The sequence below is a fragment of the Dasypus novemcinctus genome, chromosome 13 (assembly GCF_030445035.2).
Source record: "Dasypus novemcinctus isolate mDasNov1 chromosome 13, mDasNov1.1.hap2, whole genome shotgun sequence".
NCBI classification, from domain to species: Eukaryota; Metazoa; Chordata; class Mammalia; order Cingulata; family Dasypodidae; genus Dasypus; species Dasypus novemcinctus.
This window is the reverse complement of record NC_080685.1, coordinates 12,495,412-12,513,187: the sequence shown is the minus strand read 5'-3', so window position 1 is coordinate 12,513,187 and position 17,776 is coordinate 12,495,412. Positions and strand designations below refer to the sequence as shown.

Here is a 17,776-nt window from a genome sequence, read left to right as displayed (position 1 = left end):
GTGTGTTTTCATGTGGAATTCTGTATTACGGCACAATCCAAGTTTTTTTCCTCTTCCTTTGCATGAACAGCGTCCCCAGCTATGAGGGGTTCAACACCACTGGATGTGGCGGCAGCCTCTGTGATGGATAATAATGAACTAGCATTAGCTTTACGTGAGCCAGATCTTGAAAAGGTAAAGCAGAATTCCTTCCCAATGTGTATGTGTGATACTTCTTTATAGTTGTTTTTCAAGTGATAAAGAAATAGAAGATGAAGATAATGCATTTCCTCTGATCGTGTAGAACTTTGTATGGTGGTTTGAGCTAGGTTATCAACTTACTCTATCTGCATTCTTGTATGTTTTTTTCCTTTGATGATACCTTGCTATCAATTTTGCTTTAATTGTACAGTTTCAGTTCCTGAAAAGATTGTTTTAATATCTCATACCCACATCTCTAATATACGTAAGTTGATATACACCAGTGTGAGGCATCAGTGATACCCTGAGGCCATGCATTTTAAGCATAAGAAGCCATTCATGCTTACCGGAATATAGATTTCCCCCCCATATTGTAATTGCAGTAGCATTCTAAGGGGAACCCTGATCCCACCCTTAGTCCCCTATAGCCTGTACTTAAATTAGTAGCCATAATCCTCTGAAAAGGATCATGCCAGTCCTTTGCTCCAAATACTTCCTTTTCACTCAGGAAAAAAGAAGTCCTGCATCATTCCATCCTATGTATCAGTCGAGTCCATATCCTTCCTTTCTCCTCTCTCTTACTTTGCTCCAGTTACACTGAAGCATGGCACATATGCTTCTGCCTCAGGGCCTTTACACTTCTGTTCCTGTTGTCTGCTGTATTCTTCCACAGATAGCCTCTTGGCTCCCTTCCAGATCTCCTTCCAGTCATTCCTGAAAAGGTACCTTCTTGATCAAATCTTCCATGCCCAGGCTCTTTGAAACTGAAGCCTCTTCTCCCAGTCTTTTCTTAAGGTCTTCCTGTCCCAGTGTGCTGCTTCATATTCAAAATTTGAAAAAAAAAGTACTATATACATAAATATATTTTCATCTTGTTTATAGTTATGTAAATATTATTCACATTTCATATATTTATATTTTTAGATAAATGTATTTTATTAAAATCTATCTTTTGATATATTTTATAAAATCTTCTCATTATAATGTAAGTTCAGTGAGGTCAGAGAATTTTTTTCTCTTGTTCACTGCTTTGTCTGTGTCTTATAGAATTTAGCATTGGCCCTGGGTAGACATTCAATAAATATCTGTTGAAGTCATGAAGGAATTAACTTTCACAAAAATTTTTGACATGCCAATTGAGTAGCATAAATCTATACATTTTTGACCAATCTTAGGAGAACTTTTTCCCATATATTACTTAAAATCTTTTATCTATCTACCAATTATAGTGGCTAAAATTAAAAAAAAAAAGATTGACAATAGCAAGTAGTGGGAAGGATGTGGAGCAATTGGAGCTTTCATACCTTGCCATTGGGCATAAAAATGGTACAGTCACTTTGGAAAACAGTTTGTTAGTTTCTTAAAGTTACCATATACCTACCATATAACCTGGTCTTTTCATTTCTAGGTTTTTACTCAAGAGAGAGGAAAATATATGCTCATACAAAGATTTATGCTTTATTAAAAATAGCCCAAATGTCCATCAACTGATGTATGAATAAACAAAATTGGGGTATATCTGTATAGTGGAATGATATTCATTAATAAAAAGGAATGAGGTAGTGAGATATGCTACACATGGATTAATCTGAAAATCATCATGCTGAGCAAAAGAAGCCAGGCACAGGCAGATGCATACTGGACGGTAGCATTTATCAAAAGTTCTGGAAAATGCAAGCTAATCTGTAGTGTTAGAAAGCAGATCAGTTGGTGTCTGTGACTGAGTTGTAGGGAGGGACTGTCTGCAAGGGGCAGGGTACCGGGGTGGGGCAATGGGCCTTTTTACCTCTTGATTGTGGTCGTGCTTTTGCAGATGTATACATCTGTCAAAACTTATTGAATGTATAAAATGGATGACTTTATTGTATGTAAATTATATCTCAGTAAACTTGGTATAAAATAATTTAAACTACATTACTCATTTCTTTTTAGAACTGCTTTAACTTGAGCTATTTGTAAATAGCTCTAGCAGTCTGATATCATATTTATTGCTTTAGGGGTTTTTAAGAAATTGAATCACTTTTAAAATATTTTAGAGGACCAGCATTAACATAGAAAAAACATTTGGAAAAACGAAACTAAAGAAAAATTTAATGTGGTAAATTAAACAATTGAAAAGTGGTAGTGTTATCCCAAATTTTATAGACACAAAACTGGCTCAAAAACTGTTTCTCTGTCAGCATGGTCTTTGCTGCATCCCATAAATTTTGGTATATTGTATTTTTGTTTTCATTTGCCTTACAATAGTTCCTTTTTAATCCATTGATTGTTTAAGAGTGCATTGTTTAATTGCCACAAATTTGTGAGTGCCCCATTTCTCCCCTTGTTACCAAATTTTAGCTTTATTTCATTGAGATCAGAGAAAATACATCATATGATTTCAATATGTTTGAATTTTTGTGACTTGGGTGAAGTGCCCTCTATATGTCTGTTAGGTCTAGTTGGTTTAATGACTTGTTCAAGTTTCATATTTTCTTATTGATCTTCTGTCTAGATATTCTGTTATTGAAAGTGGAATGCAACAAAGGCAGTCCTCAGAGGGAAATGTTTAGCTCTAAATGTTTATGTTGACAAGAGGAAAGATTTCAAGTTAGAGACCCAACCTCAAAACTTGAAGAACTAGAAAAAGGAGAACAAACTGAACCCAAAACAAGCAGAAGGAAGGAAATAACAAAGATGAGAGCAGAGATAAATTAAATAGACAATAGAAAAACAATAGAGAGAATCTACAAAACCAAAATTTGATTCTTTGAAAAGATCAATGAAATTTACAAACCATTAGCTAGATTAACAAGGAAAAAAGAGAGAGTACCCAATGAACTAAACTCAGAAATGAAAAGCGGGACATTACTATCCACACCACTGTTAGAACTAGGACTATTAAAGAATACTGTGAACAGCTGCTGCCAACAAATTAGATAACCTGGATGAAATGGATTAACTACCTACACTCCCTCTAGAAGAAACAGATCTCAACAAAGCAATAACTAGTAAAGAGATTGAATCATTGATCAGAAACCTTCCAGCAGAGAAAAGCCCAGGACCAGATGGCTTCATAGGGGAACCACACCAGAACTTCTAAGAATTAATGCCAATCCTTCTCAAACTCTTCCACAGATTAGAGAGGAGGGAGCACTCCCTAATTCATTCTCGGAGGCCAGAATCACTTTCATACCAAAAGCTCGATGAAGATACCACGAGAAAACTACAGTCCAGTATCTCTTATGACTACAGATGCAAAAATCCTTGACCAAATACTAGGGAACTGAACCCAATAACACTTTAAAAGAATTATATACTATGACCAAGTGAGATTCATCCCAGGTTTCCAAGAGAGGTTTACATAAGAAAATCAATTAATGTAATATACCACATTAGCAGTATGAAGGAAAAAAAACACTCACAATCATCTCAATTGATGAATAAAGGGCATTTGATAAAATCCAGCACCCCTAGTTGACAAAAACATTTAGAAAACTAGGAATAAAAGGAACTTCCTAAACATGATAAAGGCCATAAAAAACAGTAACAACAACAACAAAACCCCACAGCTTACATCCTAGTTAATGGTGAAAGACTAAAGCTTTTCTTCTAAGATCAGGAACAAGACACAGATACCCACTGTCACCACTGTTGTTCAATATTGTGCTGGAAGTTCTAGCCAGAGCAGTTAGCCAAGAAAAGGAAATGAAAGGCATCAGAATTGGAAAAGAGGTAGTAAAATGTTCCCTATTTGCAGATGCATGATCTTACTATACAGAGAAAATCATGAAAAATCCACAACAGAGCTTCTAGAGCTAATAAATGAATTCACCAAAGTGATAGGGTAGAAGGTCAACACCCCAAAATCCATAATTTTTTATACACTAGTAATGAACAGTTGGAAGAAGAAATCAAGAAAAATTTTCCATTCACAATTGCTATTAAAAGAATCAAATTTTTAGGAATAAATCTAAACAAAGGTGTAAAGGACTTATACCCAGAGAACTACAAAACATTGCTAAAGGAAATTAAGGAAGACCTAACTAAATGGAAGGACATCCCATGCTCATGAATTGGAAGACTAAATATTGTTAAGATGTCACTTCTACCCTAAGTTATTCACAGATTCAATACTGAATTGTATTTCAAATGTGGTTAAAAGGAGGAATGTTAGGTTACATATACGGTACTAGACTAAAATTTTTTTAAAAATTAAGTAATGTGCTCAAACTGATGCATCAAGATTTGAACCCAAGGGTGTTTGACTCTAGGTTTTCTTTACTTCTCTGCTGTCTTCTCAAACCCTGCTCACTCCCATTAAGTTGATACATCATAATTCATCTCTTTAAAATACCTTTGTATCTTAGGTGGCTCTTTCAATATCTTAGATAGATTCAAACTTTTTTTTTTGCTTTTGGCCAAAGATCTTTCACATTTTTGAAGTTTAGCAAATATTCCTTTTGTTAAGTAAGCGTCTCAAAATTAAATGAAATTCAGGAATATTTTTCTTTCTTGGACTTAGTTCAGATTTTTAGTATGATTGCAATTTTTGTGATTTTTAAATCGTTCTTAATTCTGAGGTTTCACTAAAAGTTCATGTGAATTATCATGGGATTAAAAAATTTACTTGCAAAAATGCATTTGCTTAAAATTGTTCTTTAAGGATATCAGTTTTCATTTCCAGTGTAAGTATTGAACGATTCTTCTCCCAGGGGTTAACCCTTGCTTATCATCTTGTTTGTAGGTAGTTCGATATTTGGCTGGTTGTGGACTGCAAAGCTGCCAAATGCTGGTGTCTAAGGGCTATCCCGACATTGGGTGGAATCCAGTTGAAGGAGAGAGATATCTTGACTTTCTCCGATTTGCTGTCTTCTGTAATGGTAGGATGAGATTGCTCAGTGTTCTTCCTTGGTCATTATTAAAAACCACATAGAAATCAGTAAAAAAGAATATGGATTTATCCCAGAATTTTCAACAAGGAAAAGGAATATTAGTAAAGAAATCATACACGTTATAATCAGTAGTTTTCTTTAATTTTTCTCACAGAATTTGTTTTGGTAGTAATGCCTTGATTTCATGATTAAATTAAAATCTTTAGGCACATCACCGTTTATAAATTTTATATAACTGAATTGCAGATAACAGTTAGAATTAGGACATTATTTCCCGAAACAAATTAATGATAATGAATAGTTTATACCCCCATAATGCTTTTACTTTGAAAATTGTAGGGGCACAAAATGTTTACTGCGTGTTGTTTTTGTAAGTAAAATTAGCATGTGGATTGAATATTGGTTTTACAAACTGACTGGTATAATACATACTTGCTCAGAACTTCGGTATAATCAATACTTGTTTATTTATGTTCCCCATTTCATTTTAGGGGAGAGTGTGGAAGAGAATGCAAATGTTGTGGTCAGATTGCTTATTCGCAGGCCTGAGTGTTTTGGTCCGGCTTTGAGGGGAGAAGGTGGAAATGGTCTTCTTGCAGTGATGGAAGAAGCTATAAAAATAGCTGAGGATCCTTCCAGAGATGGTCCCTCACCAGCTAGTGGATCCAGTAAAACACCGTAGGTCTAATGTACACACCTTCAGAAATAAGTGATAGTACATGACGGGAAATTTTACAGCACATAATTTGCATTCTATTGATTGTACTGACTCCCAAGTACTTAAGATTTCTCCCTTTGAAAATAGAATGCTTTAGACTTGGAGGAAAAATGGAATTTGTTATTGAAATAGGTTAAATGAACAAAGAATGAGCCAAGAATGATTGTATAGATATAAGAGAAATTTTGGTTTTAAGAGGTAATACTTTCTGTAGATTTTCCCAGAGATGATGGCAAAGTGATTTATTACAAAAGATGGAAGATGAGCCTTTGGAATTGGACTAGAGTTAGTGGGAGGCTAGTAGAGAATGCATTTTCATGATTATTGTGTGAGAGAACAAGACCTTTACAGGAGCACTGGCCACTTGCCTAAACTGGAATGGTGGTGTATTAGTCTGTCAAAGGGCTAAATACAAAAATCGGTTGGCTTTTATAAAGGGTATTTATTTGAGGTAATAGCTTAGTTACAAGGCTATAAAAAGTACATCTCAAGGTTACTTGCTCACCAAAGCCAGTTGCCACATGTTGCCCTGACCCCTGCCTGGGCTCTCCTTCCGTTCTGGCCTTCCTCTTCCTCTTCAGGTTCCTTAGGCCCTGCTTCTTCCCCTTCTCTGCTGCAGGCTGGCATAGGGCTTCCTTTGTCAGTCTCCACTGTTTCTTCTCAATCTAGCTGTAAGCTATCAGGCAAAATGCTCATCTCTCCTCCAGGCTTCAGCTGTTTGAGCTTTCTTCTTTCTGTCACATGTCGGGATCAAAAATGACAGAGCTCTCTCTTCTGTATGTCTGTCTGTATGACAGACCCAGCAAGGGGGCTGGGACTCAACCTAAGTCACGCCTATCGACACAGTCAACTCAAAAGCCCTAATCTTAACGGGTAATCTAATCAACGACACCTCCGCTGAATTTAATGCAGTAAAGGGTAGCACACCCAGAGGAATAGGTCAGTTTATAAACATACTCTTTCTGTCTTTGGAATTCATAAAATAATCGCAAACTGCCACAGTTGTAAAGTCTAGAAGGAGAATGTGGTCATTCAAGGAGGTAAGTGACAGATAGGGGAGGCAGCTGTTCGCTTTCATTTCTTCACTCGATCCCTTGCTGGTGCTTGATTCTGATGATAGACATGAATCAACTCAGCATTTTGTTTATTGAACTTTCAAATGTCTTTTACCTGTGGAGGTGAGAGTCATGCAAGAGGGCCTCCCACCCACAGCATTTGCACAGCTGGTGCAGCTATAACGTAGGGCTTACTGGGGAACACTGTCAAGCCCCAGAGCAGCAGCGTGCACACGGTCCTGCCAGCCTCTTCCTCCCACGTATAGCCTGGACCTCCCTGTTTTGTACATGCCACAGCCAGGATGGATTCTAGATGGGAGCATGAGCTCGCTGGCTGAGGCCCACGCCAGCAAGCGGGTATTCCTGGGGCCCTGGGAACAGCCTGCTGTACAGGAACAGGTCATCGCCCAGGCCTGGCTCTCCCGCTGTGCCCTGCTGAATCCAGCAGAGTCAGCTCCCTGCCAAGCTGCCTCGAACAGCGGGAGGGACGGGAGCCTCCAGGGCTATAGAGATTTGCCTCCAGTCAGCCAGATAATAAAATATCTCTATTTTTCTCACTGCAAAGGGGAGGGAGACATGAGGGTTTTGGAGGGGAGGCATGGGGCAGCGTGGATAGGTGAGTAAATGAAATAACATCTATAAAGTGTTGATTTTAGGCAAAGCACTGTATTGGGTGCCTTATATTACTATTTTTATGTGATAGATCTTTTCCACTGTTTCTATAAATGTGTACTATTTACAAAGTAGTCTAAACTTAGATAGTTCTACCATTAATTATTTTTAATTCATGTAAATACTCTACCACTAGAAATAAGCAGACTCTTTCAAATTAACAATTCCTCTCTTTCCTCTTTGGGAGGAGCCATAAAATTCCCCCAGGTGTGCTCCTGATGATAGAATCTCAAATCTGGTCTTTAACCCGTTGTTATTTCCCTTTAGAAATGTCAAACTGTAGCTAAAAAATCTTACATGAACAGCACCAGAAGAAAAAGAAGGGAAGGTCTCTTTCTTCTGAGCTGTATGTCACATGCCCGAGAGAGTGCTTTATTATCCCGTTTCCTTCTGTTTCCTTTGAAAAATCCATGGAAGTGATTCAGAAGAGGAGGAGGACGACACGATCCACATGGGCAATGCCATCATGACCTTTTATGCGGCTCTGATCGACCTGCTAGGGCGCTGCGCTCCCGAAATGCACGTGAGTGCCCCCCCGGGCTGCTTTCCCTGCCAGGGTACAGGCACAGGCTCCTGGCAGAGCACACGGAACCATCCAGAACCAGTCGTCCTCCTGTGCCATTAAAAATAATGCTCAGACCTAATTTCTTGCCACGTTTGTTTAGTTGGAAATGTCTTATTGGTTGTAAAAATTAGTAATGCGATTTCAGTACAAGTCATTAATAGAAGGGAAAGACGCTCATCATTTCTAAACTCATATCCTTTCCACATCTTAAAAAGAAACAAAGTCTTTTCCCTCTGCTGTTTTAGCCTGCGCAGAAAGCAACTGCTGCTACCAAGAATAGTGTTCTTAATGTACAATCTTCAGTCCTTGTGAGGGGCTTCTGTGTGCTTGCCGCTGGTTTGGGGAATGGGGGAGGAAGTGGGGGATAGCAAGAGCCGACATGGTTGATTAGTGATTCCAGAACTTTTTAACAAAGATGAAATTAAAGTGCCATGGATTAATACTTTTACTCTATGATATACTCTGGTATGTTCTACTTTATCATAATCTATTGCTTTGTTCTGTTATAGTCATTTTTAAAATGCTAGCCAGTACCCATAAAATTGGCCATAAATCGCTTTTATGATCTGACAATGAGAAACAAGCCACAGTTTGACCTGGGCTGCAGTAGACGGATTTTGAACTACAAATATGCTCTAAATATACTGGAGAATATTAGAATCTTAGAAAATCTAAAGTCCAGATTTTGAAACAACTTTGCTGCTAGTGAGATTTTCATCTTATTAAACGGGATATTGAGGCGGCGGACTTGGCCCAGTGGTAAGGGCATCCGTCTACCACATGGGAGGTCCGCAGTTCCTTGACCCGTGTGGAGCTGGCCCATGTGCAGTGCTGATGCACTCAAGGAGTGCCCTGCCACGCAGGGGTGTCCCTGCATAGGGAAGCCGCACACGCAAGGAGTGCGCCCCATAAGGAGAGCCACCAGTGCAAAAGAAAGTGCAGCCTGCCCAGGAATGGCACCGTACACGTGGAGAGCTGACACAGCAAGATGATGCAACAAGAAGAAACACAGATTCCCGTGCCACTGACAACAGAAGTGGACGAAGAAGACGCAGCAAATAGACACAGAGAACAGACAACTGGGGTGGGGGGAGAGGAAGAGAAATAAATAAATAAATCTCTAAAAAAAAATGGGATATTGAAATATCACAAATTTGTATGCAGGCGGTGATCACAGACAAAAAACCTTATACTCATGGTATTTCTTCATTTTCCTATTAGAATGAAAATGTCGGAGGAACTAAGAGAGAAATTATGCTCATAAAATGAGGTTTTGTTCTTGTGTCCTGTCTGTATTTAAGGGGAAAAGAACCAAAGCAAATGGGGACCCAGCCTTGTCACCTCTGAAATGTATTCGTCTTCAACAACTATTAGATGAAGGCCTCCAATATGTCAGAAATTGTGCTGTTTCACTTCAGTGGAAAAAGAAAGAGATGTGCGGCGGCTTGCTCGGTCGGTAGAGGTGGGGTCTGGCTGCGGACGAGGGGTCGGTCCAGCTCTGGACGAGGGGTCGGTCCCGCTTGGGACGAGGGGTCGGTCCCACTTGGGACGAGGGGTCGGTCCGGCAGCAGACGAGGGATCAGTCTCACAAGGGGTTGCGTGGTTCGGCTGACGGGGTCGCCCGGCGAAGCCGGCGACGAAGGGGTCGCCCGGAGAAACAGGCGACGAACTGGGGACAAGGGAGGCCAGGCCCTTGTTGGGGGCTCTCAGGACTGGAGGGCGCACGGCAGAAGAACTACCGCGGAGACAAGGTAAACACGCAAGTCCACTTTATTGAGGGAGAGGCAACAGTTTTATAGGGGCTGGGGAAGGCTGATTGGTCGAAGCCACGCCCTGTTCTGATTGGTTGCTGGAGAAAGGTCAGTGGGCGGTGCTGGATGGGGGAGGGGTGGTGGTTAGGGATTGGCTGTCGCTGTTGCTGGGGGAAGGGGCAGGGTTTAGGGATTGGTGGCTGCTGTTGCTGGGGTGGAGGGCAGACTTGAGTTTCCCGCCCACGCCTGGCTGTTGCTGCTGTCGGGGGAGGGGAAAAGGGCAGACTGGAATTTTCTGCCCTGCGCCTGAGCAGGGAGAAGGAAGAAGAAGGGTGCCGCCCCACAAGGCATCGGGTGGCGCCATCTGGGAGGAGGGGCGGCCACGGAAGCATGGCTGCTGAGAAGGGGAGACCCGAGGGGAGGGCACCCTGTGCCCATGCCGAGCTTCCTTCAGGGGTGGCAGTGGGCCCGACCAACCACCCTATTATGGGGGCAGTGGAATTAGGCCTACCGCGGCCGCTCCCCTCGCCAGGCCAGCAAACCACACTTCAGCCCAAGGGGTGACCGCAGAGATGTGCGTTCTGCTGCAGGGAACCTGCGTTATGTTAGAGGCTCACTGAGATTCTTGGTTGTGTCTTGGGTATTTTATTAGCCAGTGACAGTCTAAAAGCCCAGGACTGTTAGGATTCCTGTGCTGCATTTTTTTCCCTACACTATAAACCCATCCTTTGGAGAAACCAGGGTGGAATATAAATGACTATACAATGAAATTCTCATCACCTAGCAGGAAAGAGGCTAAATCCATCGTAAATATTAGTATATGTTCAGAGACTAAAAATAGTTGTTTTCCCTTCATATTAGATTTTCTTTTTCTCTTTTCATTCTTGGAATTTGATTGTACTGCTGCTGATTATAAATTAGTGCTAAAATATTGTTATCCCTCATGAGGCTTGGCATTGCATGTGATTTTTATAAAATAGAAAAGGAGAAATTACTAAGCAGCCATTCAAAAATGTGATTTTAAGTTTCTCTAGCTTCTATGTGATCCAAAATTTTCTTCTTAGAGGCCCTTTTCCCAATTCCCAACTGCTGGTTTTAAGGGAAAATAGAATATTTTCAAATTTCTTATGAAATGAATTCTTTTAATATGTATTTCCTTGATTAATAATATCACCATCTATTTTTAGCCACATAGACTTTAAAAGCCATTTTTATAATATACTAATTTTTCACATGCCTGGGTCTTTTGTTGGATCTTTTATACTTTTCTTTTGACCTTCTTGTCTTTTTCTGTATCTATTACTCTTTGGATTATTATGGATTTATATGATAATTTATTCCCAAAAGAGCTTTGTGCTCCATTTGATAAACAGTATTTGTGCAAGGTAGTTTGAAACACTTTTGTATCACTTTTTGATAAGCAGTATTTTTTTTTTTACTATGTGGATGATAAAAATTTGAAGTGCTCTTTGCTATATAATGAAGTTAAGTGCCTTCCAGGAAATCACATCTATAATCTTATCATCAACATTATAGTCTAACTTTTGAGTTCTTAAACAGAGGTTCCTGTTACATAAAGGTTTGTATATTTAATTGGGGAGAGGGATGAGTGTCCATGGACTCATCACATTCTCAGTATGTTTTTAGACCCTGAAGGGGATTAAAAACCATTGTGGTGGGAAACGGACTTTGGCCCAGTGGTTAGGGCGTCCGTCTACCACATGGGAGGTCCGCGGTTCAAGCCCCGGGCCTCCCTGACCCGTGTGGAACTGGCCTAAGCGCAGTGCTGATGCGCGTAAGGAGTGCCGTGCTACACAGGGGTGTCCCCCGCGTAGGGGAGCCCCACGCGCAAGGAGTGCACCCATAAGGAGAGCCGCCCAGCGCGAAGGAGGGAGCAGCCTGCCGAGGAATGGCGCTGCCCACATTTCCCGTGCCGCTGACGACAACAGAAGCGAACAAAGAAACAAGACGCAGCAAAAAGACACAGAAAACAGACAACCGGGGTAGGGGAGGGGAATTAAATAAATAAAAATAAATCTTTAAAAAAAAATAAAAATAAAAAGATAAAAACCATTGTGGTAGGAGTGGATATGGCTCAAGCAGTTGAGTGCCTGCCTTCCACATGGGAGGTCCTGGGTTTGGTTCCCAATGCCTCCTGAAGAAGACAAACAAAAAAACAAACAATGAGCAAACCACAAGCAAAACAGAGCAAAAATGAGCAAAAACAACAAGCGAAACAAACAGACAAGGGAGTCAACTCACAGGAGGCGATGTGGCTCAGTGGTTGAGAGCCAGCCTTCTGCATATGAGATCCCAAGTTCAATCCCTGGTCCTGGTACCTCAAAAAAAAAAAAAACAACACAAAAACCATTGCTCTAATGAACAAACCAGCTGCCTGGAATATAGTAAAGTTTGTTGTAGGTTGAATTCACTGAAAACTATATAGACAGTTAATTATCTATCTGCAAGCCTAAAGCAACCATTTCTGAGAGAGTTCTACCTTTATATGTATACTTACAGAAAATTATTTTAGACATGGTTCCTGTACTTCAAGTTTTCTAGATAGAATTACAACACTGATTTTACAACGTTATTTTAATTTCCCTTTATTTTTCTTCTTGTTTAGTTGATTCATGCTGGTAAGGGAGAAGCCATTAGGATCAGGTCTATTTTGAGATCCTTAATTCCACTGGGAGATTTGGTGGGAGTAATCAGCATTGCTTTTCAGATGCCCACAGTTGCCAAAGGTAAGCCCAGCTTCCATTCCTTGTAATGCATTACTAAGTTGGATGAAAAGATGGCTTAAATAATATTGTTAGTACTCAATAGTTTCCCCCTTGCAGCATAGTTACACTAAGTTTCTTAAAACAAAGTATGTTATTTTTAAAATATTTTCTATTCTTATTGTGGTGTTTTAAACAACCATCTTTGCAATGAGGTTTTAATTCTTTGCATGACCTTTTGTATGTCATTTCCCTCCTGGGCTCTTTGGTTTCCATTCTTCTTTATCTTTTGTGACTTCAACTCCTTAATTCATTCTTTGTGACAATTTTCATTGTCTCTCTTGAATGAATCTTCTTAAATGATGGTCATAGCTTTTGACTTGGACTATTGAAAATTTTCAGGGTGCTGACAAAAGTGTTCTTTTCAAGATTAAGGAGAAAATATTTTTAAAGATTTGACTAATTAGTAAAAGTAAGACTAGATTCGAGAGCTCCACAAGTACCTGAAGGTAGTTTATTTGCAAGCCGTATGATTATGAAAAAAGAAAGTCTCTTGAAAAGTTACTTTCCAAACCCATATCTGTAAAGTGAAATGAATTGCCATAGTGATTGAACACTCATTGTGACTTTAGGAGGGAAAGTTGGACCTTAAAATTATTCTGATAGCTTTATTTTACTAAATGTTTACTTTAGGCCATTTCTTTTTCTTGTGTACATATCTACTTGCATTTTTATCTGACTTCTAACTCATGTTGATTTAAGTAGAAAATCTTTTCCTTCCCTTCCATTTTGAACTACAAAACTTATTTAAAACTTCAAAGATAAGAATACCAGTGGCATACAGATTAGGAAATAGGGAAGCCTATATTTTGATATAATATTGGAAATAACTAAGAATGAAAAAATGGACTGCAGTTCCTCTTGGAATTACCCTAAAAGTCTCCACATACCTCCCAGTTTTCTTTCAAATATCTGCCTTTAGCAGCCTTCAAGATTTTTTAAGTTGGTTTCTTTTCCATTCTACCTAGTTGTGCCATATTTTTATTTTATGTTGTTTTTATTCATAAATGTGAAATATTTGTCCACATTGTGCATCAAAAGTTTTTCTTTTGAGCTATTGCAATTAAAATGAAAATTCATTTTGAAACAATCATCTGCCATTGTTAAATGTCCACATTTTTCATTTAAAGCTTTCCTTTTACAGAGAAGGCAGACAGAAACCTGTATGTTTTTATTTTACTGTGGATATGTGTTTAAATCAGCTACAAAACCTCAACCGTCAATATTTTCTTTATATATGTCAATAACAAGTTTGTTGTTTCTGCAAGCATCTTTGGTTGTCCATAATTATTATTATAGGTTGTATGCTTAGTATATGAGGTTTGCCTCTGCAGCTTGATCCCCCTCTCACCCCCCATCCCTGCAATATTAGCTGAGGGACTTCCTTACACATTTTTATCATCCTTGTCTTAGAGCTGAACTGTGCCCTCAGAATAATGGTGAGAGAAGCAGGCATGGGGGTGGGGTAAAGAGTCTGGAACCCTTCAGCACAGAATCTCACAAGATGATGTCCTGCTCTTGCAACCAGGCAGTTTGATGGGCTGCCTGAGGCATTAATTTCAGATGGGATGAACATTGCTGCTTCCCTAGAGTAAAGCCTGTCCACCCAGCCAGCTGGTCTAGTTCCAGTTCAAATGCCAGTAGTGGGAGAGGAGGCAGTTCATTAGATTCTTGTCTCCAGTGGGTTTGGGGAGGTCATGAAAATAAAGCATCACCTGTAGCAAACTGAAGAGTCCTGAGTCCCATGAGATATAGCTGTGGCAGAATTAAAAGTGTAATAAAATAAATGCCTGTTTGAGTGAGTGTTGAACAAATCTTATAATAGGATCAATGAGTTGCCCACCTTTTTCTTAGATACAGCTCTACAAGAAAATGATAGAATCCTATAAATTTAAATTCCCCATGATGTGAACTTTTGGATAAATGGACTGGACATTCATGCTAATTTTTAATTAAGAAGTACAGCAAAATGACTTAACACTTAGGGTTAAATCAACATTGGTGGAATTTTAAATCCCACTTAGTTGGTTTCATTCCAGTTTTGCCCATTACTGCACGGACAGCCTTGAACATGTTACTTAAGTTCCTCAAAGACCAGTTTTCCTCATCTGCTAAAAGAGGATGATAATGCCAACTTCATAATGGGATTATGAGGGGTGCATGAAATCATCTGCAACACCCCAGCGCAGTGCCTGCCAATGGCACAGACAACAAGAGCCGTGGTTCTCATTGTTATAACAAGAAATGGAAGGTGTTAGGCATACCACAGCCTCTTACATAATTCAAATACAAGATGCATTTATTGACTACAAGTGGAACAAAAGTAGTCACCTTATTCTTATCAGTGTGATTAGGAGTACGCATCATCTTTCCCTGGGGCCTTCCAAAGATTCTATGATATTATTTGTAGAGTTTTACCCTATGTTATACATTTTATTTAGATAGCACTAGTTTGGTATAAGTATCATATGGTCAAATGGGAAACAAATCCGTTCTCTAATATACCAGATTGGTACATAATCCATAATTCCTCATATTAGTAGTCCTCAGTTGGCGAACCCATGGAGCTATTAATTATCAGGGGTTCATGAATCTTTATGGGCATCAAGCATTATCTGTAGATGGAGAAATAATATGGCTCTCAAATATGTTTTAAGTATAGTGCTATTATAATTAATGAAACATATTTCATTTAAAAGCCATACTGGTTTCATAGTATTTTTTAAACATGCTGTCTTTTTCTAAGACATGGATATGTAAATGCACCTTATTTTTCTATATGGGTATATTAGATGTACTAGCATTTAAAAGAGGCTCTTATTCTTGAAATAATTGAAAGTGCCATTTACCTTTTAACAGTTCATGTTAAAAATTTCATTTGCTTCTAATTTTACAGCGTAGATTTGGGGTGCTTTTTTGTTGCCTTCTCAGCATCTAGAATAATGCTATGTCCTTAGCACATAGTCCATTAAAAACGGATGCCAAATAACATTTTCACTGACCTCGGCTTTAACTTGCACTGCCATGTTTTCTTACCCAACTTGCTTTGGGTATTAAGAACAGAAAATCACTCAACTGCTTATTTATTTTTTAAATGGAAAGGATGGAAAGAAGCCATTTTAGTAATCTTACTTCACCAATGGCATTGCCGGTAACGCCAAAATGTCACTTTCTCTCTTTTAGATGGGAATGTGGTGGAGCCTGACATGTCTGCAGGGTTTTGCCCAGATCACAAGGCAGCCATGGTTTTGTTCCTTGACAGGGTCTATGGAATTGAAGTTCAAGATTTCCTCCTCCATCTTCTTGAGGTTGGCTTTCTGCCAGATCTCCGGGCTGCTGCATCTTTAGATACGGTAATGGTTTGAGTAATTGGCTCCTCTGTTTTTTTCATCTCAGTCTGTGGTTTAATGATATTCTGTCATAAATATAATCATTCATTTTTAAATTAACAAACATGTATTGAGCACCTGCTATGTTTTCAGGCACCTTGGTAGCAGTGGGTAAACAGAGAGAAAAGAAAACAGACTATGTCCTCAAGAAATTTACTGAAGAGTGGACCAAATGACAAACTTAAAGATTAAGAATTCTGATAGGATGCTATGGGAGGCAATAAGAGAGTCACATAACCTATTCTGGGAAGTCACCAGCCCTCTTGTTAACCACCGTTTCGTGTTAACCTCCATTTTCACTTAAAACAGTATTACTTCTGAATGAAAGCAATGAAACTATTAAGAAGGTTGAATGGACATTGTTGAATTATGCTAATTATGTCATCATCCTGGTACCTTTGTTCTTTGAGGACCAAATCATTTAAAATCTGCCCTGCCTGTTAATGACTCACAATATCAGTGGAAATGTTCTGTTCTTTGAGACATTGTAGAATAAGCTGAAGTTACAAGTATTATTCTAGTACTATTAGTGATACCTTCTTTTATTTTCAATGAAATAGGCCCTTTTGATTCCAGAGGAAATAAGATTGTAAATTGCCAATAATCTTTTCATGAAGTCCATAAGAGCAGAATCATAAAAATGAAGCTGATGTTTCTACTTTCTTTGTTGTGTGTGTTCAAAATTAATTCTGAATCTCAGCCAGCACTGATGATAATAAAGTCCTACAATCAACCTTTGATTATTGATGCTGAAGGACATGAAAAGAAATATAAATAAGTAGAATTCAGACAGAATGTATGAATGTGAGAGCTATTATGAGAGAGAAGCTCCTTTCCCCCTCCATCCCTACCAAAGAAAGTGCTCCCGTTGTTTGATGTCATTAGTCTCTTCATCTTATATTGATTCTATCATTGATATTTTATTATAGAACCTGAACCTCTTGGGCGTTTTGGGGAGATGGCATTACATTCATTATTTATCTATGAAAAATTGAAAATTGATTTTATTTAGGGTTGAAAGATTATATGAACCACTTTAGAGGAATACATTGCCCTTTTTCATATTTTTGTCATTTTCTAGATGGAGAGTGCAATTACAAGACAACACGTTGATCTCATTGAAAGTTGTCTGCTGCCAAACAAATGATTTTTTGCTCTCTGATTCCTTTTGTAGGCCGCTTTGAGTGCTACGGACATGGCCTTGGCCCTCAATCGATACCTCTGCACTGCCGTCTTGCCTTTGCTAACAAGATGTGCTCCTCTTTTTGCGGGCACCGAGCACCATGCCTCCCTCATTGACTCTTTGCTTCATACTGTGTATAGGCTCTCCAAGGGCTGCTCACTTACCAAAGCTCAACGGGACTCCATAGAAATTTGTTTACTCTCTATTTGTGGGTAAGTGGGCATCTAGCTTTACATCAAGTTTCTTCTTTAACATAAAAGTGCCCAGCCAGAACTTTTTAGGAGTAATATTTCCATAACTTGCTGAGCTGCCTTTTTCTGTTATTTTATTTTTTCGAATTTGAAATAAAGTTATAAAATACTGTGCTTTGTTGAGAAGGTGTTAGTGGAACCACAAATAAGGGTCACAGACCTTTTGACTAGAGGCAGATATGGGGAAAACAATAGAAGCATCAGGTAGTAGAAGCAACAGGGTTCTTGACTGATCAGAAGTGCTATGGCCTTGGAGAGATGATATCAGGAGTCTTAGAAAGCTGGTACCAGGTCTCACTGACTTAATGAAGTACTGATGGATAGCTAATCCCCACCTTCCAATCTAGATAGCTGG

General features: G+C 39.1%; 1 protein-coding gene across 1 annotated transcript in view; it reads left to right on the top strand.

Annotated features, from left to right (window-relative positions):
- The window catches only part of RYR2 (ryanodine receptor 2), a 735,760-nt gene that overhangs the window by 522,692 nt on the left and 195,292 nt on the right, over nt 1–17,776 (top strand). The window contains exons 42-48 of the mRNA XM_071207362.1: nt 71–174; nt 4,907–5,042; nt 5,546–5,732; nt 7,917–8,022; nt 12,442–12,562; nt 15,782–15,951; nt 17,162–17,382. Of these exons, the coding sequence (XP_071063463.1) occupies nt 71–174; nt 4,907–5,042; nt 5,546–5,732; nt 7,917–8,022; nt 12,442–12,562; nt 15,782–15,951; nt 17,162–17,382 (1,045 nt within the window). The remainder of the gene's footprint in view (nt 1–70; nt 175–4,906; nt 5,043–5,545; nt 5,733–7,916; nt 8,023–12,441; nt 12,563–15,781; nt 15,952–17,161; nt 17,383–17,776) is intronic.